Source organism: Eptatretus burgeri, chromosome 10 (genome assembly GCF_056783735.1).
Source record: "Eptatretus burgeri isolate ZD-2024b chromosome 10, Ebu_testis_v1, whole genome shotgun sequence".
Lineage (NCBI taxonomy): Eukaryota > Metazoa > Chordata > Myxini > Myxiniformes > Myxinidae > Eptatretus > Eptatretus burgeri.
Genome location: NC_140970.1, coordinates 3,104,919 through 3,131,328, shown reverse-complemented (window position 1 = coordinate 3,131,328; position 26,410 = coordinate 3,104,919). Strand labels below are relative to the sequence as shown.

The 26,410-nt window shown below is 48.3% G+C and overlaps 1 protein-coding gene across 2 annotated transcripts in view; it reads left to right on the top strand.

The window, feature by feature from the left end:
- Nucleotides 1-331: 331 nt before the first annotated feature.
- Nucleotides 332-26,410, top strand: part of USP9X (ubiquitin specific peptidase 9 X-linked) — a 156,696-nt gene continuing 130,617 nt past the window's right edge. Inside the window, exons 1-7 of one of the 2 annotated variants that reach the window (XR_015062156.1) lie at nucleotides 332-517; nucleotides 8,577-8,825; nucleotides 11,120-11,265; nucleotides 11,991-12,070; nucleotides 12,190-12,302; nucleotides 12,437-12,655; nucleotides 12,732-12,847. Coding sequence is in view for 1 of the 2 variants with exons in the window: in XM_085896847.1 (XP_085752973.1) it covers nucleotides 8,724-8,825; nucleotides 11,120-11,265; nucleotides 11,991-12,070; nucleotides 12,190-12,302; nucleotides 12,437-12,655; nucleotides 12,732-12,847 (776 nt within the window). In the remaining variant the exon portion in view is untranslated. The remainder of the gene's footprint in view (nucleotides 518-8,576; nucleotides 8,826-11,119; nucleotides 11,266-11,990; nucleotides 12,071-12,189; nucleotides 12,303-12,436; nucleotides 12,656-12,731; nucleotides 12,848-26,410) is intronic. The other variant, XM_085896847.1, reaches the window with a different exon arrangement.

Genomic DNA, 26,410 nt, shown 5'->3' with positions numbered 1-26,410 from the left:
CGAGGAGAAGAGGCACACGGTGAGGTGGCAGGATCAGAATCTCCGCTACATTTGAATGTGTAAAAACAGATATTGTCCCAAACGCGAAACGTAATCAAATGCATTTGAAGTAAAATAAATAAAAAAAAATAAAAAAATATTATTGGACGGTGTATAACAAGAGAAGGTCGAAGGAAAGATTGTGCACTGTTCAGTCGTCACAGAATCCTGACGGGCGATAAACGAAGAGGCCAGATTAATCGGTGAATTGTCAAAATATACGTATGATCGTAAAATGGGGAGAAATTTATTTTTAAAGGTTAAATAATTGTTGCGTTAAAATTAAAGAACGTTGCAAACTCCTCCGTTGTTGACATGGGGGCGCTAGTGGTGATTGTGCGTGTAATGGCCGTCGGGCCCGGTTTCACGACTTGACTGCTTTACTGTTCCCTGCGCTCCAACGTCGGTGATTATCAGCAGTCCTGAGAGCAGTTTCTCTCTTGGAGTCGTGTCAACAGACTTGAGAGGGACGAGAAAGGTGAGGCCTCGCTGGGAGTCGCATTCTTCCGGCTGTTTGGGCGTTAAAGCGTTGAACCGACTCTCGAGACTGTCAGTTCGGTTGGTTTTCCTCACAGCCTCTTGATTTGATTCTGCTTTTGTCCTGCCGTCTCGATTTTGTGCGGAACATGTTTTCCGCATCTTCCACTTGAGCTCACTGACGCCCCTCATGCATTGTGTTATTTATATTGGAAAGTGGAGGTTCAGCTTGGGCCTCAGGGCGGATGGTGAGGGCGCTGTCTGGGCCCAAACGGCCAACATTGCTTGTTTGCAATGGCTGTTTCATTTGCTTGCGCATTGAAAGGTGTTCGATCAAGTAGTATTCTGCGTTTGCTCGCATTGCCGTGATGTTTATGTGGTTCGTTCGTCAAGCTAAGGTAATGGTTGAAGCACCGGCTGCTCATTGTCCTGCCCCTGCACCACACCCCCACCCCTCCCCCAATCCAGCCGCTCTTCCTCCGCCCCCAATCCTGCCGCCCTTCCTCCTCCCCCAATCCTGCCGCCCTTCCTCCTCCCCCAATCCTGCCGCCCTTCCTCCTCCCCCAATCCTGCCGCCCTTCCTCCGCCCCCAATCCTGCCGCCCTTCCTCCGCCCCCAATCCTGCCGCCCTTCCTCCGCCCCCAATCCTGCCGCCCTTCCTCCGCCCCCAATCCTGCCGCCCTTCCTCCGCCCCAATCCTGCCGCCCTTCCTCCTCCCCCAATCCTGCCGCCCTTCCTCCTCCCCCAATCCTGCCGCCCTTCCTCCTCCCCAATCCTGCCGCCCTTCCTCCTCCCCAATCCTGCCGCCCTTCCTCCTCCCCCAATCCTGCCGCCCTTCCTCCTCCCCCAATCCTGCCGCCCTTCCTCCTCCCCCAATCCTGCCGCCCTTCCTCCTCCCCCAATCCTGCCGCCCTTCCTCCTCCCCCAATCCTGCCGCCCTTCCTCCTCCCCCAATCCTGCCGCCCTTCCTCCTCCCCCAATCCTGCCGCCCTTCCTCCTCCCCCAATCCTGCCGCCCTTCCTCCTCCCCCAATCCTGCCGCCCTTCCTCCTCCCCCAATCCTGCCGCCCTTCCTCCTCCCCCAATCCTGCCGCCCTTCCTCCTCCCCCAATCCTGCCGCCCTTCCTCCTCCCCCAATCCTGCCGCCCTTCCTCCTCCCCCAACCCTGCCGCCCTTCCTCCTCCCCCAACCCTGCCGCCCTTCCTCCTCCCCCAACCCTGCCGCCCTTCCTCCTCCCCCAACCCTGCCGCCTTCCTCCTCCCCAATCCTGCCGCCCTTCCTCCTCCCCAATCCTGCCGCCCTTCCTCCTCCCCCAATCCTGCCGCCCTTCCTCCTCCCCCAATCCTGCCGCCCTTCCTCCTCCCCCAATCCTGCCGCCCTTCCTCCTCCCCCCAATCCTGCCGCCCTTCCTCCTCCCCCAATCCTGCCGCCCTTCCTCCTCCCCCAATCCTGCCGCCCTTCCTCCTCCCCCCAATCCTGCCGCCCTTCCTCCTCCCCCAATCCTGCCGCCCTTCCTCCTCCCCCAATCCTGCCGCCCTTCCTCCTCCCCCAATCCTGCCGCCCTTCCTCCTCCCCCAATCCTGCCGCCCTTCCTCCTCCCCAATCCTGCCGCCCTTCCTCCTCCCCCAATCCTGCCGCCCTTCCTCCTCCCCCAATCCTGCCGCCCTTCCTCCTCCCCAATCCTGCCGCCCTTCCTCCTCCCCCAATCCTGCCGCCCTTCCTCCTCCCCCAATCCTGCCGCCCTTCCTCCTCCCCCAATCCTGCCGCCCTTCCTCCTCCCCCAATCCTGCCGCCCTTCCTCCTCCCCCAATCCTGCCGCCCTTCCTCCTCCCCCAATCCTGCCGCCCTTCCTCCTCCCCCAATCCTGCCGCCCTTCCTCCTCCCCCAATCCTGCCGCCCTTCCTCCTCCCCCAATCCTGCCGCCCTTCCTCCTCCCCCAATCCTGCCGCCCTTCCTCCTCCCCCAATCCTGCCGCCCTTCCTCCTCCCCCAATCCTGCCGCCCTTCCTCCTCCCCCAATCCTGCCGCCCTTCCTCCTCCCCCAATCCTGCCGCCCTTCCTCCTCCCCCAATCCTGCCGCCCTTCCTCCTCCCCCAATCCTGCCGCCCTTCCTCCTCCCCCCAATCCTGCCGCCCTTCCTCCTCCCCCAATCCTGCCGCCCTTCCTCCTCCCCCAATCCTGCCGCCCTTCCTCCTCCCCCAATCCTGCCGCCCTTCCTCCTCCCCCAATCCTGCCGCCCTTCCTCCTCCCCCCAATCCTGCCGCCCTTCCTCCTCCCCCAATCCTGCCGCCCTTCCTCCTCCCCCAATCCTGCCGCCCTTCCTCCTCCCCCAATCCTGCCGCCCTTCCTCCTCCCCCAATCCTGCCGCCCTTCCTCCTCCCCCAATCCTGCCGCCCTTCCTCCTCCCCCAATCCTGCCGCCCTTCCTCCTCCCCCAATCCTGCCGCCCTTCCTCCTCCCCCAATCCTGCCGCCCTTCCTCCTCCCCCAATCCTGCCGCCCTTCCTCCTCCCCCAATCCTGCCGCCCTTCCTCCTCCCCCAATCCTGCCGCCCTTCCTCCTCCCCCAATCCTGCCGCCCTTCCTCCTCCCCCAATCCTGCCGCCCTTCCTCCTCCCCCAATCCTGCCGCCCTTCCTCCTCCCCAATCCTGCCGCCCTTCCTCCTCCCCCAATCCTGCCGCCCTTCCTCCTCCCCCAATCCTGCCGCCCTTCCTCCTCCCCCAATCCTGCCGCCCTTCCTCCTCCCCCAATCCTGCCGCCCTTCCTCCTCCCCCAATCCTGCCGCCCTTCCTCCTCCCCCCAATCCTGCCGCCCTTCCTCCTCCCCCAATCCTGCCGCCCTTCCTCCTCCCCCAATCCTGCCGCCCTTCCTCCTCCCCCAATCCTGCCGCCCTTCCTCCTCCCCCAATCCTGCCGCCCTTCCTCCTCCCCCAATCCTGCCGCCCTTCCTCCTCCCCCAATCCTGCCGCCCTTCCTCCTCCCCCAATCCTGCCGCCCTTCCTCCTCCCCCAATCCTGCCGCCCTTCCTCCTCCCCCAATCCTGCCGCCCTTCCTCCTCCCCCAATCCTGCCGCCCTTCCTCCTCCCCCAATCCTGCCGCCCTTCCTCCTCCCCCAATCCTGCCGCCCTTCCTCCTCCCCCAATCCTGCCGCCCTTCCTCCTCCCCCAATCCTGCCGCCCTTCCTCCTCCCCCAATCCTGCCGCCCTTCCTCCTCCCCCAATCCTGCCGCCCTTCCTCCTCCCCCAATCCTGCCGCCCTACCTCCTCCCCCAATCCTGCCGCCCTACCTCCTCCCCAATCCAGCCGCCCTTCCTCCTCCCCCAATCCAGCCGCCCTTCCTCCTCCCCAAATCCTAGGTCTCTGCCGGGACGAGGGAGGGGGAATTAGAATAGAGGTGGCAAGGGGAGCCGGACGGAAATGGGGGCGGGACGAGGGGGAGCCGGACGGAAATGGGGGCGGGACGAGGAGAGCCGGACGGAAATGGGGCGGTACGAGGGGAGCCGGACGGAAATGGGGGCGGTACGAGGGGAGCCGGACGGAAATGGGGGCGGTACGAGGGGAGCCGGACGGAAATGGGGGCGGTACGAGGGAGCCGGACGGAAATGGGGGCGGTACGAGGGGGAGCCGGACGGAAATGGGGCGGTACGAGGGGGAGCCGGACGGAAATGGGGCGGTACGAGGAACCGGACGGAAATGGGGCGGTACGAGGGGGAGCCGGACGGAAATGGGGGCGGTACGAGGGGGAGCCGGACGGAAATGGGGCGGGACGAGGGGAGCCGGACGGAAATGGGGGCGGGACGAGGGGAGCCGGACGGAAATGGGGCGGGACGAGGGGAGCCGGACGGAAATGGGGGTGGGACGAGGGGAGCGGACGGAAATGGGGCGGGACGAGGGGGAGCCGGACGGAAATGGGGGCGGGACGAGGGGGAGCCGGACGGAAATGGGGGCGGGACGAGGGAGCCGGACGGAAATGGGCATGGAGGCGGGTCAATTTCTACTCCCCCGTCCCACCTCGGTTTCGCCTCCCCGTCCCGCCTCCACTGTATTCGGCCCCCCTCGTCCCGCCTCCACTGTATTCGGCCCACCTCGTCCCGCCTCCACTGTATTCGGCCCCCTCGTCCCGCCTCCACTGTATTCGGCCCCCCTCGTCCCGCCTCCACTGTATTCGGCCCCCCTCGTCCCGCCTCCACTGTATTCGGCCCCCCTCGTCCCGCCTCCACTGTATTCGGCCCCCTCGTCCCGCCTCCACTGTATTCGGCCCCCTCGTCCCGCCTCCACTGTATTCGGCCCCCCTCGTCCCACCTCCACTGTATTCGGCCCCCTCGTCCCCCTCCACTGTATTCGGCCCCCCTCGTCCCGCCTCCACTGTATTCGGCCCCCCTCGTCCCGCCTCCACTGTATTCGGCCCTCCTCGTCCCTCCTCCACTGTATTCGCCCCTCTCGTCCCGCCTCCATTCTATTCGGCCCCTCTCGTCCCGCCTCCATTCTATTCGGCCCCTCTCGTCCCGCCTCCATTCTATTCGGCCCCTCTCGTCCCGCCTCCATTCTATTCGGCCCCTCTCGTCCCGCCTCCATTCTATTCGGCCCCTCTCGTCCCGCCTCCATTCTATTCGGCCCCTCTCCTCCCTCCTCCATTCTATTCGGCCCCTCTCGTCCCGCCTCCATTCTATTTGGCCCCTCTCGTCCCGCCTCCATTCTATTCGGCCCCTCTCGTCCCGCCTCCATTCTATTCGGCCCCTCTCGTCCCGCCTCCATTCTATTCGGCCCCTCTCGTCCCGCCTTCATTCTATTCGGCCCCTCGTCCCGCCTCCATTCTATTCGGCTCCTCACCCCTCCTCTATTCTATTCAGCCCCCCTCGGTTCTTCTTGTCCCACCTCAATTTGGCATTTCCTCGTCCCGCCTCAATTTGGCATCTCCTCGTCCCTCCTCAATTTGGCATCTCCTCGTCCCGCCTCAATTTGGCATCTCCTCGTCCCGCCTCAATTTGGCATCTCCTCGTCCCACCTCCATTTGTCCCTCCTCGTCCCGCCTCCATTTGTCCCTCCTCGTCCCGCCTCCATTTGGCCCTCCTCGTCCCGCCTCCATTTGCCCCTCGTCCCGCCTCCATTTGCCCCTCGTCCCTCCTCCATTTGGCCCCCTCGTCCCGCCTCCATTTGGCCCCCTCGTCCCGCCTCCATTTCGCCCCCTCGTCCTGCCTCCATTTGTCCTTCCTCCTCCCGCCTCCATTTGCCCCCTTGTCCCGCCTCCATTTGACCCCCTTGTCCCGCCTCCATTTGGCCCCCTTGTCCCGCCTCCATTTGGCCCCTCGTCCCGCCTCCATTTGGCCCCTCGTCCCGCCTCCATTTGGCCCCTCGTCCCGCCTCCATTTGGCCCCCTCGTCCCGCCTCCATTTGGCCCCCTCGTCCCGCCTCCATTTGGCCCCCTCGTCCCGCCTCCATTTGGCCCCCTCGTCCCGCCTCCATTTGGCCCCCTCGTCCCGCCTCCATTTGGCCCCCTCGTCCCGCCTCCATTTGGCCCCTCGTCCCCCCTCCCTTTGGCCCCTCCTCCCGCCTCCCTCTGGCCCCTCCTCCCCCCTCCATTTTGCCCCTCGTCCCGCCTCCATTTGGCCCCTCGTCCCGCCTCCCATTTGGCCCCTCGTCCCGCCTCCATTTGGCCCCTCGTCCCGCCTCCATTTGGCCCCTCGTCCCGCCTCCATTTGGCCCCTCGTCCCGCCTCCATTTGGCCCCTCGTCCCGCCTCCATTTGGCCCCTCGTCCCGCCTCCATTTGGCCCCTCGTCCCGCCTCCATTTGGCCCCTCGTCCCGCCTCCATTTGGCCCCTCGTCCCGCCTCCATTTGGCACCTCGTCCCGCCTCCATTTGCCCCCCCTCATTCTGCCTCCATTCTATTCGGCCCTCCTCGTCCCTTCTCCATTCTATTCGGACCCTCCTCGTCCCTTCTCCATTGTATTCGGCCCCCCTCATTCCGCCTCTGTTCTATTCGGCTCCTCCTTGTCCTCCCTCCATTCTATTTGGTGCATCTCGTCCCACCTCCATTCTCTTCGGCCACCCTCGTCCCACCTCCATTCTATTCGGCCCCTCTCGTCCTGCCCGCCTCCATTGTTTTTGGGCCCTCTCGTCCCGCCTCCATTGTATTCGGTCCCTCCTCGTCCCGCCTCCATTCTATTCGGCCCCTCCTCGTCCCGTCTCCATTCTATTCGGCTACCCTTGCTCCACCTCGCCCCGCCTCCATTCTATTCTTCCCCCCTCACCCCGCCTCCATTCTATTCAGCCCCCTCGCCCTGCCTCCATTCTATTCGGCTCCCCTTGTCCCACATCCATTCTATTCGGCCCCCCCTCGTCCCGCCTCCATTCTATTCGCCCTCCCTTGCCCTTCCTCCTTTCTATTGCCCCCCTCATCCCGCCTCCATTCTCTTTGGCCCTCCTCGTCCCACCTCCATTCTATTCGCCCCCCTCGTCCCTCCTCAACTCTATTTGGCCCCCTCGTCCCACCTCGCTTATATTCGCTCCTCCTCGTCCGGCCTCCATTCTATTCGGCCCTTTCTCGTCCCGCCTCCATTCGATTCGCCTCTCCCTCGCCGTCCCTCCATGCTATTCGGCCCCCTCATCCGTCCCTCCATTCGATTCGCCTCCCCTCCGTCCGTCCCTCTATTCTATTCGGCTCCTCCTCGTTTTCCTCCATTCTATTTGGCTCCCATCGTCCTGCCTCCATTCTATTCCCCCCCCTCCTCGTCCCGCCTCTATTCTATTTTGCCCCCCTCGTTCCGCCTCTATTTGCTGTCCCGCCGCCTTTTCGTTCCCCGCGCCGCCCTTTCGCCCCGCCGCCCTTTCGCCCCGCCGCCCTTTCGCCCCGCCGCCCTTTCGCCCCGCCGCCCTTTCGCCCCGCCGCCCTTTCGCCCCGCCGTTCTTTCGCCCCGCCGCCCTTTCGCCCCCCGGTCCCGCCGCCCTTTCGCCCCCGGTCCCGCCGCCCTTTCGCCCCCCGGTCCCGCCGCCCTTTCGCCCCCGGTCCCGCCGCCCTTTCGCCCCCGGTCCCGCCGCCCTTTCGCCCCACGGTCCCGCCGCCCTTTCGCCCCCCCGTCCCACCGCCATTTCACCCCCCTTTAATATGTTTCACCCACGCATTGCCTCATTCACCAATTATCTTGTTCCTGATCGGTCTCATGAATCGAAAAGCTTCATCACAACCTCTGTCCCATGTCGTCTGAATTAAAACCATTCAAGTACATCTTATATTAAACTCTCATATGGATTGTCTCGGTTAGCTTTTAGCTTTGTTATCTTCACTATTCAAGTGCTGATGGTGACTATCATGGCCCCCGTCATTGTTCAACAATCTGTGTCGTTTATTCCTCTGGTTGTCTTCTCTGGTTGCTTTGTAAACAATAGCTGCTTTATTTAGTTTTCCTGAACATTATACCATGTTTTCATATTGCATTTTGGAAAAATTCAGCATGCAAACAGTTAAAGATGTCACTTCTTGGCTACATTCATGTTTACAAACCACTTGATGTCTATCTTGCTGTCAGCTGTTGTTCATGTCTCCAAAGCGGCCTCTTCTGTTAAAATAAATATTTATTTCATTTATCTGTTGCTTTGTACTTGCTGTCCTACTCACTGCCCTGTAAATATTGTACAAATTTAACTTGCTTAAGTACTTTTTATGCTTATGCTGACGAAGTCACCGGAAACATTATGTCTTCAAGTTGTCCATCCGTTCGTATGTACGTACGTACGTATATCCATGCGTGCTAATTTTTTCTGTTTTCTCTGCAACCGTTTATCCGATTGATACAAAATCTTCACCATCGGTGCAACTACTCATTTAGAATGTTTTACTGATTATAATTGTGACATCATCGGTCATGTGGTGTGGCAGCCATGTTGGAAAAACTTTGGACCTCAGTCTCCAAAAACTGCTCCATCAAAAACTAAATAGAAACTTGGCACATGTGAAGTACTTGTCATGGGACAGGCGATTTTTATTTATATATTTATTTATTTTTGGAGTTTATTTTTTTTTTTTTTTTGATGTCACTTCCTGAATTGATCCTGTCTTGTGCCCATGCAGGCTGTGCAATGCCCTCTGCTCGCAGTCTGAAGAGGACGGCAGAGGCTATCATAAAGCAGCGAACGTGGACCATTTGCCATAAGTTCTCATTCCTGTGCCCTGTCTGAGTGAACAAGCGGACCACGGGTCTGGCGCTTGGTGCCCGCCATGACAGCGACAACGCGTGGTTCGCCGGTTGGTAGTGGCGACACAAGCCAAAGCCAGCCACCGGCAGAGACACCCAGCCAACCCCCCTCACCTCAGCACCAGGTGAAACTGAAAAAAAAATAGCTTCTCTAATTTCAGTTGTCTTGTACAAAATGTCTGTTTGTTTGTGTCCTTGTTTTTCTATTACTCGGGTTGAGCTGTGATGTAACAGTTTGCTGCTTGGACAATATGGTCACTATTTTTAAAGTGTTTTGCTGTGACAATTCCATTTACAAGAAGACTGTCAAGCCCACACTAAAGTTGTAACATTTAAAAGGTTTGCTGTGTGTCATTTAAATGTCAAAGCGCATCCTTTGTGTTGATGGAATGAAAACTTAGGAATGTAACAGCTCGGGAATTTTTGTTTTGCTAATACCGATGTTAACACCAGAACAGCCTCTTGTGGGAAGGAGATTAAAAAAAGGAAACGAACAAGGGGATTTCTCGAAGAAGTTCTCAAATGATTTGACGTCCAACAGGATGTGACCAGCTGGACCATCAACCTGAAAACAATCTTTGTCATGGATATGTTTCAATCTCCGAATGACAACATCCTAGATTCGCTTTGCAATGAATCTGCATTTCTGTGAAGCACAAGAAGCGATTGACTTTGGTTGTGAAGATTGTACACATGATCCAGATACCGAATTGTACATGTGAACATGTGCATGCACTTGTGATGTTTGAAAGTTGGTGCAAAATAGGAGCTCGCCGTTGAGGTTCGCAAGGGTGGTGAGAGCTCGCCGTTGAGGTTCAAATTGTTTGATCCTTTTCTCTTCCTGATGGCTTTGTTGTGTTTGTGTTTGTTTTGTTTTAAATTTTCTGTTCCCCTTTTACTTTACCGAGTTCTTTGTTGATCTTGCCCTCCTCTGTTCGTATGCCGAGATCACAGAAAGCATCACATTTTATTTTATTTTTTTAATCCCAGAGGCATACATCATTAGTTCCTTATACACATTACAATAATTCTTACACGAGATAAACCTTTTATTGTCAGGATTGCTCAGTCCTGTTTCCCCAATCCCCATGTATAGTATTTGTGGATGCTGTCTATGTTTACAAAGCTGCATGACATTGTGAATGAAGAGAATCCATTGTGTCCACGTTTGTGGAATAGTATGAGGCAGTGTCGAGTTTGTATGGTTTGTTCCAGGAGTTTTGTACTCGTAAAGGATATCCTGGAAAAAGGAAATGATAGAGAACTTGCTCATGTGTGGCAGTCATAAGCTGCGTTTCATTACAAAGTACACCGTTCCTCAGATGGACGTTGTTGGGTTTCCCTTCTGCGAGCATTATTTGGTGGACAAAAGATCCCACGGTATCCAAGATAGAAGGGTAGTTGTGTTTTTGCTGACGCTGACACCCTGAACAAATTTCAAATTCCTTCCCTAACTAACTTCAATACAACTTTGCCTCTGACCAGCCAGTTCGTGAAAGACTTGGGCCAAACCTCACTCTCGGCTGATCCCACAAAAAGGTGGGAATAATTGGCATCATTGTACTGTAGTACATTAGGCTCCAATTTGTAAGATGACAACCATGGTTCTTGCTGTGATTATAATTCTTTTGTTTCGACCATATTTTGTGCCACGTTTTTCTCGAAGACTGTGGCACCAATGAACTTAACTTTACAGGGTTGTTACAAGTCATGAAATGCAGTGCACATCCTCCAGCGAAGCTGGTGGGTCCAACATCTTTGTGTCCATCTTGGATTTTCAACTTCTTCAAAACGTTCACGCAGTAACTTTATTAGCACCGTGGGAACAATCAAACTTCAGATAGATCATTGATGGGCCATGTTTCTTCAAGTTTGTAAATAAGCACATGGAATGTATAATCCCACCATGTACCAATCAAAGTTAACCGTTTTCTAACATCGGGATGTTGATAGATTTTGATGGAAAAGCTGGATGTAGGTTATGGGATTCAAATGGCCTTTTATAGTTTTGTGGTTGTACTGGTTTTAAAAATGCTAAATCTGAAGGTGCCCAACCCTTCTGTCAATCCCAATGTTGTATTTATTACTGTCCTTTTTAAATGGGCAATCCACCTGGTCAGCATGACTGGTTCTGAGTAAGGGTTCACATGATGACTATTGAGCTGTCGATGCAATGTTGTGGCACTCCCAATCCAGTGTAAACTTGAGTTGCCTGATCTGGCAGGTTTATTGGAATATTTATTATTTATCGTTGATGGTTCCAATTCAATTGGAGTGCCTGGAAATTTAATAGGAACCGTATAGAGGCATGGTGCAAACTTTCTGGAAGAGATTTTGTGTTGGACAGTTTAGAGTCTTGATGTTGCTGTTTGTTTCTTTCCATATTGTATTTTCCTTACCCATTGTGTTCTCTCATCAGAACCCTGTTCCAACTTCCCCTGGAGATACTCCAAGCCCAAGTCCTGCAGACTCCCAAAGCCAGGGTGATGGCGTCCCAGTGCCGGAAGAGGAGGAGCCACCATTCCCTCATGCTGAACTTGCAAAGCTTGATGACATGATCAACAGGTCGAAACAAAATTCTGATAACTACTAAGCCTCCTGCTCTCATTCTACCCACTTATCATTGTGCTTGATGATTGCTATAAACAATGATGCAGTGACAATTTGGCAAATTTAAGGTTTTGGGGACCACCACTTGACTGCCTGCAAATATTGTGACTGCCACTTTGAGCCTCTGAATCGTGATCCTCTTTCAGAATATTTCATCTTAAATCCAAGTACTCATGGGAAACAATGGATGAAACCAAAAGGGTGTTGATTGAGGTATACCAACCCCTGTGGGAGCCAAGGAGAAGCTGATTATTGATATTACCAATGAAGGGTTAACGTTCGTTCCAAGGGATAATGCCCAAAACGTCAACTTCTCCTTGCTTCCCATGCCGGTTAGAAAACCTCAATAAAAGGTATTCTTTTTGTCCATTGTTCTACCTTTCTGCCAACACAGATCAATGCTAGCCTTCACCAGCAAGACCAGTCATTCATTCTTCTCAAGGGGAAGTTTGCTTTGAATTGCACTGAAAATGTCAGAACGCATCAGAACGCATCAGAATTTGCAATGGAGCTGCAGTGACGACTGTTTTTTCGCCATTTGTAATTCAACGAATGAATGTTCTATGAAGCTTCAAGCTGTTAACAAATCTTTGGGCATGCACTTATGTTGTGGTGTGGTTAGGTTGGGCCATCCAGGTTGCAGCTGAGCGGATGTACATTCTAAACCCTTTGCTTTTCAGGCCTCGCTGGGTTGTACCAGTACTACCCAAGGGCGAACTTGAGGTTCTTTTGGAAACTGCTATTGAACTTGGCAAAAAAGGTAAATGGAGATGTTCATTCACCTGGGTGTCACTTTTTGTGGTTGCCCGTTTTGAATTTGTGGTGGTTCTTGGGGTGTGTGATACGCCAAGTCTGTGGTGTTACCTCATAACTTCTCAGGGCTCGATGTCAAGAGTGAGGCTTGCCAGAGGTTCTTTCGTGATGGTTTGACCATCTCATTTACAAAGATCCTCACGGACGAGGCTGTTAGCGGATGGAAATACGAAATTCATGTGAGCATTTTGTATTCTTCGATCCAATTTGACATTCGGTCTCATCCATAGCTCTAAAGTTTTCTCACGTGTACTTCTTCTCGAAACTTTGCAATGTGCTCGAGCTCACTTATTCTTCCATTTGTCTTGCGCAGCGCTGCATCATCAGTAATACCCACAGGCTTATTGAGCTGTGCGTAGCCAAGCTTCCTCAGGATTGGTTCCCCTTGCTCGAACTTCTTGCTATTGCTCTCAGCCCACATTGCAAGTTTCACCTGTATAATGGCACGCGGTCTTCAGAAACGGCCCCGCCGGGCACTCCCCTTGCTGATGATGAGTTGTTTGCCCGCCCACCTGACGCTCGCTCACCGAAAGTAAGCTTGGTTCGTGGGGTTTTACTGTTGATGGAAAATGAATTTTATTCTTATGGATGAACTGGCATTTTCACAGGGATGGCTTGTTGACCTCATCAACAAGTTTGGAAACCTAAACGGCTTTCAAATCCTCCACGACCGGTTGATGTCATGTGCTGCACTCAACGTGCCAATCATCGCAGCACTCATCAAGTATGTTTGTTTTTTGTTGGTTTAATTAGTTTGCTGACAGTGGCATTCTTCCATGTGCAAATTACATGACCAGTATGTCTCAAGAAGGGATGACTATGCGGGATGTCAGCAGAACTGCAATTGTGTGGCTTTTGATGAGGCTGGTCTCTGCTTTTGGGGTGTCCCACGGCTAAGCAACCATGGATTTGTTCACAGTATTTGTTACGTATTAACAATACCTTAAACCAACCACAGTTACTTTTTAGCTTGTCTCGGAGTCTTGTGCCAAGCATTTTGACAAACAGCACTTCTTGATAGAAATTTAACAAGTGAAGGGTAAGACTCACAGTCTGAAGAATGACTTCTTGTAACAAGGGAAGGGAGCAAGATTTGAAGGAGGATGGAGACTGTGCAGTGGCCTGCAAAGGTATTCACCCATCTCCAAAGTTTTCACATTTTGATGCCACCTGAGCTTATTTCATGATGCTTTCAAATCAAATCAAATCAATAATATAGTCCTCACAAATGACTCCAAAGTGATATAGCTAAAAATAATGCAGATATATTGTGAATAAGTTCAATTAATAGAGAAAAATCAGATGATTCTCAGTTGCATAAATATTCAAACCCTTTGCCTAATTAGTCCCAATTCACTTCAGGAGTAAATCATTTGTTTGAAAGTTTACAGAATAAGTGTAAGAGGTTTCACCCATATGTAATCAGCAGTTTAACTTAAAAATTAAGCACCCCTACTTATCTAAGGAGTTTTTAAGGTGAAACTCACTTGGTCAATCAAGGAGCTTTCCAAAGAAGTCAGACATAAAGTGGTGGAGAAGCACTGTTCAGGAGAAGGTTATAAGAAGATTTCAGTCACTCATCCCTTTGAGTACGGTGAAATCCATCATTAAGAAGTGGAAGACGTGTTGTACAACCCAGACTCTACCCAGATCGGGTCGCCCATCCAAACTCTGCAGCCGGGCAAACAGGAAAGCTAGTTTCGGATGCTACTGTAAATTCAACAATGACTTTGAAAGATCTGCAAGGTTTTATGTTTAAGATGGGAGTCGGTGTTCATCGATCAACAATATCCCGTTCCCTTCACAAAGCTTGCCTCTGGATAGGTGGCAAGAAAGAAGCCATTACTGAAAAAGATGCATTTCAAACCTTGTATGGAGTTTGTGAAGATGCATTTTAATGATACTGCAGGCATGTGGAGAAATGTTTTTTGTGGCAGATGAGACAAAAATTGAACTTTTTGGTCTAAATTCAAAGTGTTACTTCTGGAGCAATCTTAACACTGCACCTCACCCAGTCAACACCATCCCCACTGTGAAACCTGGTGGTGGTGGCATCATGTTATGGGGCTACTTTTCATCAGCAGGGACGGGCAAGCTTGTCAGCATAGAAGGGACAATGGACGATGCAAAGCACAGGAGAATCCTTGATAATCCTGCTTGAGTCAGCCATGGATCTGAAACTGTGTAGGAGATTCGCATTTCATCAGGACAATGATCTGAAGCACAAAGCTAAAGCCACACTGTAGTGTCAGCCTTTACACACTTTAAAATCAGCCGATTGGTAAATATGAAGAAAATAAATATTCACGAGTGGCCCAGTCAAAGTCCTACCTTGTTGAACCCAATTGAACATTTATGGTGAGACTTGAAGATTGCAGTCCATCGACTATCCCCACCAAACTAGGCAGAACGAGAGCAATTATTACCATCTCACTGTGCAAAGCTGGTTGTAGTGTAGTAGATAGTAGAAAAATCGTGCAAATTATGATACAAGCATCAAATTTGGCATTTCTGTTCTGCAGGGCGTTCTGATCAAATCTGCCTGATTGGCCATTTGAAAATCCAAATTTTGAAAAATTTGAAGAAAAAAAAAAAATTGAAGTCACAGCTGGCTGAAATTCTTGAAGCGCAAGTGAACATCCCAGACAGAGAACCAAGCGGAGATGCAGTCATCATTGATGGCTCAGCACTTATCAATGCCCTACCTCCACGCACTTCAAAGATGTTTGATTACTATACTAAAGAAGACATCATCCCAAAGGTGGAATCCTATGGTGCCAGGTACGAGAGGGTGGACGTAGTGTTTGATGTGTACAAGAAGTCAAGTCTGAAGTCCGAGGCAAGGTCGAAAAGGGGGAAGGAATCGGAAGAAGTGACAAGAACCAGTAAGACCCCAAGTAACTGGAGAAGCTTTCTTCGAGATGACAGCAACAAGACTGAGCTGTTTCACTTCCTTGCAGAAAAGATGTGTGAAGCACAGACAACAAGCACAGTCATTGTCACAAAAGGAGAAGATGCCATTAGCAACACAAGGAAGTCACTGGATGCTGTGTCTCCATGTTGTCATGAAGAAGCTGACACTCGAATATTTGTACATGCCAGGGATGCAATGACTGATGGTAGCAAGTCCATTATCATTAAAGCTAATGACACGGACGTACTAGTCATAGCAATAATATCTGTACTGTCATCCTTGCAGGAACTCGGTCTTGAGAACATGTGGATTGCCTTTGGCCAAGGAGCCAAAGCGCGATTAATTCCAGTCGATGAGGTAGTTTCTGCAATAGGGTCTGAGAAAGCTAGAGGGATCCCATACTTCCATGCATTCACTGGATGTGACATCATGTCTGCCTTCTGCGGTAAAGGGAAGAAAACTGCATGGCAGACTTGGAACGTCTTTGATGATGTTTCTGAAACATTCACCTATCTCAGCCAGCATCCAACATTGATTCGTGATCTTTACTTTTTTGAAGTTGTTTTTTTTTTAATTTTTTTTTTTTTAATTTTTTCAAAATTTTGATTTTCAAATGGCCAATCCGGCAGATTTGATTAGAATCCCCTGGAGAACAAATGTGCCAAATTTGATGCTTGTATCATCATTTGCACGATTCCTCTCAAATTGCTGTTATCTGCCCCACTATTGAGACCAACCCAAAAAGACTCGGAGACTCGGAGCAGTCATTGCTACAAAAGGCTCTTCCACCAAGTGCTAACCTCAGTGGCTGAATACTTTGTAACCAGTGAATTTTGATTTGTACATTTTTTTCAGGTATTCCTTACATGTAACCTTCAACTATAACAAGAATATATAACTATATACAATAATTTAAATTGTAAAGAATGGTGTTTAGTTTGATTTATTTCGTTATGAATAAAAATAGTTTATTTGGACAAATCGTTTTTATATAATTTGTAATTCATCTAAATGTGGCATTATTGGTAGGGGTGAATACTTTTGTGGGTCACTGTAAGAACTCGTTGATCTGTTCCTTGGACCTCTGAAGTTTGCAGACAGTGGGAAAGGCAGAAGGCAGAAGGGAGATGGCTTGTTATGGAGTTCAATGGTGCAAGGAAAGAAAGATGTTTGTGTATTGGTTGCACATGTAAGGGTGGCTAACTTAAGGTCAAGCAAGTCAAGTGAGGACATATTGGTGGGGCAACTCAGCTGAGCTCTGCAGAGCAACAGCCGTGGCAATAGGTATGCTTGGATGAATTTCCACATTATCCTCATTACGAAGCCATGGATTTGTTTGTTTTGATTTAATAACGCATTTGATTGAGGCTTAAAATCACCAGAGAAAATGTATGGTGGAGCATATGGCTTGTGAAGATCTTATTTAAATCGTAATGCATCAGTGCATATAAATGTGTATAAAGAATGGTGCGATAACAAGCTTGAGGGGAAAAAAAAAGATCTTATTAGGGTACCTTGTCATTCTGACAGGGAACCCTATTGTTTTTCTTCTGTTTATTTCCTGATTTTTTTTATTTTTATTTTTTATTATTTCTTATTTATTCTTTTTCCGCTGGCAATTTGCGGGTTCTTTCGCTTTAAAAATCATTTTCTCAGGAACGGTAAGTCTGATCAACATGAAATTTTCGCCATAGCATGCATCGTTTTTGATAGCAAACTTAATTGGTACTTGTGATGTCATAGGCCACGTGGTAGGACGCCATCTTGAAAAAAACGAAAAACTTTGGACCTCTGTATCTCTGAAATTGAAAAATTTTTCGCTTCATACATTTGAATAAGCTCCTCATGGGGAACAGGGGTGATTTTTCGTGAGGTCATCGGTCAAGAGGTGTGCCGGTCAATTTGTTAGGTACAACGCTGCATAGGAAAAATCTGAAATTTCTTGAGCCTCATCCGCACAATAATTCACCGTAGAAAAAATATATTATGACGTCATAGGTCACTTTGTTCGGCAGCCATCTTGTTTTGGGAATTTAAAAAAAAAAATCTTCTCCAGAACGGCAAAACAGATTGAGGCGAAACTTTACACACACATTCCCCATGACGTCCTTTATCAAGTTTGTTAATTTATTATTAATCAGTCATACGGTTTGGCGGCCATCTTCAATTTACCCTAAACCTTCAAATATCTTCTCCAGAACGGCTCATCAGATCAAGCTGAAACTTCACAAACGTATTGCTCACGAGTGGTGAATATAAGTTTGTTAATTTCTAATTGATAGGTCACATGGTTTGGCAGCCATGTTGGATTCATGAAAAATATTAAACAATGTTTTCTCTGGAATCACATAACCAATCGAAGCGAAAATTTGCAACTATCATCCTCCATGATGTCTGCATTCAGAGTAAAAATTATGACGCCACAAGTCGCATGGTTTGGCGGCCATCTTGGATAGAAAAACTGACCTTATCCGATTTATATGAAACTTCACACACTTGTTAGGGTCTCCGATGGGAAGTTGAATATAAACTTATGATGTTATACGTCACATGGTTCGGCAGCCATCTTGGATTGAAAATGAATAAATTTTAAAAATCTTCTTCTCCAGAATAGAACGGCAAGACAGATTGAGACGAAACTTTACACATATATTCCCCATGTGGTGCTTTCTCAAGTTTGTTAATTTCTTCTTGATCGGTCACATGGTTTGGCGGCCATCTTGAATTTACCCTAAAACCTTCAAACATCTCCAGACCGGCTGATCTGATCAAGGGGAAACTTCACACACATATTGCACATGAGTAGGGAATACAAGTTTGTTAATTTCTAATTGATAGGTCACATCGTTTGGCAGCCATGTTGGATGTAAGAAAAATATTAAATAATGTTTTCTCTGGAACCGCTTAACTATCGAAGCGAAAATTTGCAAATGCCATCTTCCATCAATTCTGCATACATGGTAAAAATTATTACGTCACAAGTCACATGGTTTGGTGGCCATGTTGGATTTAAGAAAAATATTAAATAATGTTTTCTCTGGAACGGCTTAACCTATCGAAGCGAAAATTTGCAACTGTCATCCCCATGATGTCTGCATACATGGTATAAATTATGACATCACAAGTCACATAGTTGGGCGGCCATCTTGGAATGAAAAACGGACCTTTTCCGATTAACACGAAACTTCACAGACATGTTCTACGACAGTTGAAAGCAGAATATAAATTTTTTTGTCCTCATGTTGTATCAAGGACCGAGGTCTGGGTAGTGCACACGAGTAGTGAATATAACTTTGTTAATTTCGAATTGATAGGTCACATGGTTTGGCAGCCATGCTGGATTCAAGAATTATATTAAATAATGTTTTCTCTGGAACCACATAACCTATCGAAGTGAAACTTGGCCAATATAATCTACCTCCATGCCTGCATGCACGTTAAAAATTATGATGTCACATGGTTTGGCGGCCATCTTGGATAGAATAACGCACTTTGTCCGATAAAGACGAAACTTCACAAACGTGTTCCACTACACGATTGGAAGCAGAATTTAAATTTATGATGTCATAGATCACATGGTTCGTCTGCCATCTTGGATTGAAAATTAATAAATTTTAAAAATCTTCTTCTCCAGAACAGCCAGACAGATTGAGGCAAAAATTCACACAAACTTTCCGCAAGACATCCTTTCACAAGTTTGTTAATTTCTAATTGATAGGTCACATGGTTTGGCAGCCATGTTGGACTCAAGAATTATATTAAATAATGTTTTCTCTGGAACCACATAACCTATCGAAGCAAGACTTGGCTACTATAATCTAGCCCCATGCCTGCACATATGTTAACAAGGACAAATGTGTCCAAGAGCTGCGTCCTAAATGTTTTGTCTTCACCAGAAGAAGAAGAAGAAAAAAAAAAAAAAAACTTCCGATATTTCATCACATGCCTTGACGGAGCCAATAGCGAGACCAGTCATGGACGAGCGTTGTTCATGACAAGAAAATAATGTATTTACGAAATTACAATACATTAAATGGAATAATCTTTAAATAGTAATGTGAACTTTTTGAAACTTTAAAGCAAATGTCCAAATATATTTAAAAGTTCATGATAGACGCTCTCAAAAGGCACCCTCAATGCGAGGATGTGTACAAGTGTTTAGTATTTAAGGAGATACGGATCCTGTATATGAAATAGTCGAGTCCTAAAGGATCTGTCTTCACCAGAAGAAGAAGAACAACAACAACAACAACAATGCCGAGCTCTCTTAATTTTAATTTAGAATAAGAGTAAATAATGAAGAAGAAGAGTAATAAAATGAGGAAAAAAAGAGTAAAAAATGAAGAAGAAGAGTTAAAAATAATGAAGTGCTAAAAATTATGACGTCGTCACATTGTGTGGCGGCCATCTTGGATAGAAAAACACACCTTTTCCGATTAACACTAAACTTGACAGATGTGTTCCAACACACAGTTTGAAGCAGAATATAAATTTGTGATGTCATAGGTCACATGGTTCATCAGCCCTCTTGGATTGAAAATTAATAAAAAATTTTTTAATCTTCTCCAGAACAGCCCGACAGATCGAGGCAAAAATTCACGCACACATTTCCCAAGACATCCTTTCACAAGTTTTTTTTAATTTCTAATCGATAGGTCACACGGTTTGGCGGCCACGTCAAATTTACCCTAAAACCCTCAAACATCTTCTCCAGAACGGCCGGTCAGATCGAGGGGAAACTTCAAGTACGTATCGCACCCGAGTGGTGAATATAAGTTTGTTAATTTCTAATCGATAGGTCACACGGTTTGGCAGCCACGTCGGATTCAAGAACAACATTAAATATCGTTTTCTCCAGAACCGCTCATCCTATTGTCGCGAAACTTTGCGACCGTCGTTTAAGTTTCACGTCGTATCAAAGGCGTCGTGTACGGGTACCCGGTCATCACTGCCAGCAGTTATAAAGTGGCAGTTATAGTTTAAATTGTAATGCATCGGTGCATATAAATGTGTATAAAGAATGGTGCAATAACAAGCTTGGGGGGGGGAGGGGAAATAAATACAGATTAAACCTATTGTAAGGCTCTTTGTGTTCATGTGTATGGTGGTGTTGTGTTATGGTTGGCAGACTGGCCTCCTGGAGGTTGAGTTCAATTGGAAATTCTGCTGAAGGTAGCAGTATTAAGAACCTGTGTCCAGGAAACTTGGCTCATGTCAGATGAATTAGCATGCTGCTTGTGGATTATCGATTTGCGAAGCCCAGCTCACTCGTTAATTCCTTTTTTGAATGGGGCTTTCAAGCCTGGTCTAAATGCATTGTCTGCCCACATTTTATGGTTTACTCTTGAATAACTCTATATAATTTTGAATGGGAAGCAAAATACTATTTAAAAGGCAGTGCCATCTAACTAATGGAAAAAATGCTTGGTGCCATCTAATTAATGAAAAAAAAAAAGAAGCAAAATGCTACTTAAAAGTCACTGCCACTCGCCTAACTTACTTAAATGTATGCTCTTATTTGTGCTTGTGTTTGTTTTTCATAAATAAAATGTATAAAGGTGCAGCCAACCAGCAAATAGCACACCGAAGAAAGAAACAGGAAAGGGCAGTTTTCGACTATTCTTGTTTTGTGAATCATGAGTGAAACATTGCTTGAGGCCAAGTCTGTTTCCAGTTGGTTTTTATATTGGTGGAGCAATATGTACTTGGTATCTTATTTGTTGGTTCACTGTGTCTTTATATATAATTTTTAACTCTCATATAAATGACAAGTCTAACCATTTGGTTAACATCAAACAAACAAACAAAAAAAGTCTCACACACACACACACACGTTGAGCATTGTGTGACAGAGTTAAGCCAATATAGAGGCTGCACATAGAACGAAAATCGTGCTGTTTCCCAATTTTTTTGTTTTGTTATTATTTGTTCAAATTTTCTTTCAAACATAAATGAAAGAACCCTCTGTGCACAAGCTGTTTTACATTAATTGCTAGACCAAGACAATTTTGCACACCCCGACATGGACAGCACTGTCTTCTCTCTTCTTCTTTTTCTTTCGGCTGCTCCCGTTAGGGGTCGCCACAGCGGATCATCCATCTCTATTTCGCTCTATCCTCCACATCTTCCACTGACACTCCAACCACCCGCATGTCCGCCCTCACCGCATCCATGAACCTCTTCTTTGGCCTTCCTCTTCTCCTTCGAGCTGATGGCTCCATCCTCAGCATCCTTATCCCGATATACTCCGCTTCCCTCCTGTGCACATGTCCAAACCATCTCAATCTCGCCTCTCTCACTTTGTCTCCAAACAGTCCTACCTGCGCTGTCCCTCTAATATACTCATTCCTTATCCTGTCCATCCTCATCACTCCCAACGAGAATCGCAGGATCTTTAACTCTGCCACCTCCAGCTCCACTTCCTGTCTTTTGTCAGCGCCACCGCCTCCAAACCCTACAACATAGCTGGTCTCACTACCGTCTTATATACTTTCCACTTAACTCTTGCAGCTACCCTTCTGTCACAAATCACTCCTGCAACTCTTCTCCACCCACTCCATCCTGCCTGCACTCTCTTTTTCACTTCTCTACCGCACTCTCCGTTACTTTGGACAGTTGATCCCAAGTATTTAAACCCGTCCACCTTCCCCACCTCAACTCCTTGCAACCGCACCATACCACCAACCTCCCTCTCATTTACGCACATGTACTCCATCTTACTCCGACTGACTATCATTCCCATTCTCTCCAGTGCGTACCTCCACCTCTCGAGGCTCGCCTCAGCCTGCTCCCTATTCTCCCTACAGATCATGATGTCATCCGTGAACTTCATAGTCCATGGAGACTCCAGTCTGATCTCGTCCGTCAACCTGTCCATCACCATTGCAAACAGGAAAGGGCTCAGAGTCGATCCTTGGTGCAATCCCACTTTTACCTTAAACCGGTCCGTCATTCCTACCGCACACCTCACCGCTGTCACACTGTCCTCGTACATATCCTGCACGATCCTCACATACTTCTCCACCACTCCCGACTTCCTCATACAATGCCACAACTCCTCTCTTGGCCCCCTATCATATGCTTTCTCTAAATCCACAAACGCACAATGTAACTCCTTCTGGCCTTCCCTCTACTTCTCCATCAACATTCTCAAAGCAAACATCGCATCAGTGGTGCTCTTTCCTGGCATAAACCCATATTGCTGCTCACAAATCATCACCTCTCCTCTCAACCAAGCTTCCACTACTCTTTCCCACAACTTCATGGTGTGGCTTAACAACTTTATCCCTCTGTAATTACCACAGCTCTGCACATCACCCTTGTTCTTGAAAATCGGAACCAGTACACTTAATCTCCACTCCTCCGGCATCCTCTCACTTTCCAAGATTTTATTAAACACTCTTGTTAAAAACCCCACTGCCATTTCTCCGAAACACTTCCATGCCTCCACTGGTATATCATCTGGGCCAACCGCCTTTCCACTCTTCATCCTCTTCATAGCACTCCTCACTTCATCCTTACTGATTCACTATCTCCACCTCTTCCAACCTTCTCTCTCTCTCTCAATTTCTTCATTCATCAGCTCCTCAAAGTACTCCATCCACCTTCTCAACACACTCTCCTCGCTCGTCAGCACATTCCCATTTGCGTCCTTTATCACCCTAACCTTTTGCACATCCTTCCCAGCTCGGTCCCTCTGTCTTGCCAATTGGTATAAATCCTTTTTCCATTCTTTTGTATCCAACTTCTCATGCAGCTCGCCATATGTCTTTTCCTTAGCCTTTGCCACCTCTCCCTTTGCCTTTTGCCGCCACTCCTTGTACTCCTGCCTACTTTCTTCATCTCTCTGACTATCCCACTTCTTTTTCACCAACCCCTTCTTCCTTATACTTTCCTGTACTTCCTCGTTCCACCACCAAGTCTCCTTATCTTCCTTCCTCTGTCCAGATGTCACACAATGTACCTTCCGAGCTATCTCCCTCACCACTTCTGCTGCAGTTGCCCAATCATCCCACCCATCTTTACCACCATCCAACACCTGTCTCACCTCTTCCCTAAATTCTATGCAACAGTCTTCCTCCTTCAGCTTCCACCATCTGGTCCTTGGTTCAGCCCTCACTCTCTTCCTCAACCTCACCTCCAAAATCATCCTACAGACCACCAATTGATGCTGTCGAGCTACACTCTCCCCTGCAGTCTCTAATCTCTTTCAGGTTGCATCTCCTGCTTAAGATGGAATCCACCTGTGTGCACTTTCCTCCACTCTTGTACGTCACCCTGTGTTCCTCCTTCTTCTTGAAATACGTATTTACCACTGCCATTTCCATTCTTTTTGCAAACTCTACCACCATTTGCCCTTCCACATTCCTCTCGTTGACACCATACCTACCCATCACCTCCTCATCCTCTTTATTCCCTTCCCCAACATGCCCATTGAAATCTGCTCCAATCACCACTCTTTCATCCTTGGATACACTCTCCTCCACTTCATCTAACTCACTCCAGAAATCTTTATACTCCATCTCACACCCCAAATGCACTGATGACATTCATCATCACCCCTTCAATTTCCAACTTCACACTCATCACTCGGTCCGACACTCCTCACCTCCAATACCCTCTTGACATAATCCTCCTTCAGGATTACCCCGACACCATTTCTCCTCCCATCCTCACCATAGTAGAACAGTTTGAAACCACCTCCAATGCTCCTAGCCTTACTCCCCAACCACTTGCTCTCTTGTACACACAGTATGTCCACCTTTATTCTCTCTATCATATCAGCCAACTCTCGCCCTTTGCCAGTCATAGTCCCAACATTCAGAGTTCCAACTCTCAACTCCACACTTCTACCCTTCCCCCTCTCCCACTGCCTCTGGACACGCCTTCCCAGTCTCCTTCTCCTTCGCCCAGCAGAAACACAATTTCCACCGGTACCCTGCTGACCAACGGTACCGGTGGTGGTCGTTGGTAACCCGGGCCTCGACCGATCCGCTATATAAATTCGTTTTGTTGTCCACGTAATGATTTGGCATAGGCTTTTATGCCGGATGCCCTTCCTGACGCAACCCTGGTCGCCTCGTACGACACACAGGGATATGGTACACCAATTCTAACCGGGGCATACACCGGGCCCAGTACACTGGTACTAATTTTGCCGACCTCGGAAGGATGACAGGCTGAGTTAACCCCCTGGTGTATATACGACTGAATATATATATATATATATATATATATATATATATATTAATATATATAAATATATATATATATATATTAATTCAGTGGCTCAACGGGGCTTGAACTCAGGACCTTTTGGGTCCCAAGCCGCTGCCCTAACCACTGCACCAATACCAGGTTTCATGGTCTCATGGACAGCACTGTCTGGATATCAAATTGGAAAAAAAAAATAGCCCAAAACTTTCACCTGGACTAGAGAAGGAAATGCTATCGCTGCATTACTTCCATTGGCTGATTGCTTGTAGAAGACTTTATGAAGCCCAAAGATGGCAAATTATTGGGATGAACAATTCTGGGATGTCCGACATTGAAATGAGACGTCAACTTGGCTTCCATCGGTCTGTTATCAGCCGATTAGTCCGCAAACATCGACACACCAATGATGTTGAAGACTGACTTCAATCTGGATGTTGCAGGGTGACCTCTAATATGATTGTAAAGTTGACCTTGTCATTATACTGGGTGGCCTGAAAGTCACTTTACCCCTTCCCAGTAAAGCATTTCTTCTTAAATCTTTTAATATGCAGGTTTTATTGTGCAGTACTTGTAATAATTAATCCGTCATGTATCTCTATATGCTCCACCATTCTGGATATGATGACGTGCCTACACCTTTTTAGCTTGTCTGGAATCTACATTCAAGATAAGGTATTGTCATCGCGTGCCGTCTGTCCATCTCCTTTTTCGACTTCTCCGGCCAAACCGCTGGGCTGATGAGTTGAAATTCGGCAACAACGTCCCTCTCCTGACTGGTAACAGGAATTGCAAAGCTCGTTCCAGTCACATGACTTTAAGTAGGTCAAAATGGCTGACTTGGTAAATTTCTTCAAAAATCTTCTCCTGACCCACCAGACAGAATGCTACCAAATTTGGGTTACAACATTAGGCCAGGGTAGGGATGTTAAATTGCTGGTAATTACGATCACGTGACCGGTAGTGTCAAAATGGCTGACTTAGTCAATTTTGGGGAAAATTGTGTAAATGCCTTCAAAAAATCTTCTCCAGACCCATCAGTCAGAATGGTACCAAATTTGGGTTACAACATTAGGGCAGCGTCCTGATGTTAAATTGCGGAGGCCATGTCTATCACATCACTAGAAGTGTGTCAAAATGGCGGTCATGCAAATTCCTTCCAAAATCTTTTTCTCGAGACCCACCAGTCAGAATGTTCCAAATTTGGGTCGCAACATTAGGCCCAGGGTAGGCATGTTAATTATATTGCGGAAGTCATGCAGATCACATGATTGAAAGTGTGTCAAAATGGCTGACTGAGTCAACTTTTTGGAGAATCACATTAATTCCTTTGAAAAACCTTCTCCAGACCCACCAGTCAGAATGCTACCGAACTTGGGTTACGAGTACGTGCCCGTAAAAAAAAAAAAGAAAAAAAAAAGAATAAATATTCCAACCGCGAGCAACAAACAACAACCACACAGGCCGTTTCTTTGCTCTCGCGTGCCCGTACGTGCGTGGCGCGGAAGTTCGCATATCACAGTTACGATGATTCGCAATTTAGGTTTTAATGGCCAATTATTCAATTAGCGCCAACGTATTTTGCCTTTTCGCAATGTCATCGCAAGGAAAAACAGAGAAGAAGAGAAAAAAAAATTACTTCCTGGTTCGGAGCACACCAGCACTGATGTTACCGAAATTTATGCACCATCTAATATGAAAACGATCATAACTTGGGCCATGGTGTTTATCTATAAATGCGCATAAGAAATCGAGAAATTATTAGAATACACGAAGTCATCACTCTCTGGAAGCCCGTACGTTGTAACCTGTAATGGGGAACGCGGCTGTGCTTCCCTTCCCCATCGGCCACGCCAACGCAACAACGTGTCTTGTCATTGGTTTGGTAAATAAATGGCCATAACTTGGGAAGCACTTGTCCGATTAATATCAAACCTTGAAAAGGCACATCCTCAGGTCCCCAGCAATATATCTGGCAAGTTTCAATTAGATTGGACCAGTGGTTGTCGAGAAACAGCGGTGACACACAGACACACAGACACACACTGCTGGAATTATTGATAGATAACATTAGGACAGGGTTTTGATAAATTGTCGAGGCCATGCCTATCACATGACCGGAAGCGTGTCAAAATGGCGGACTTGGTAAAATTTTGGAAA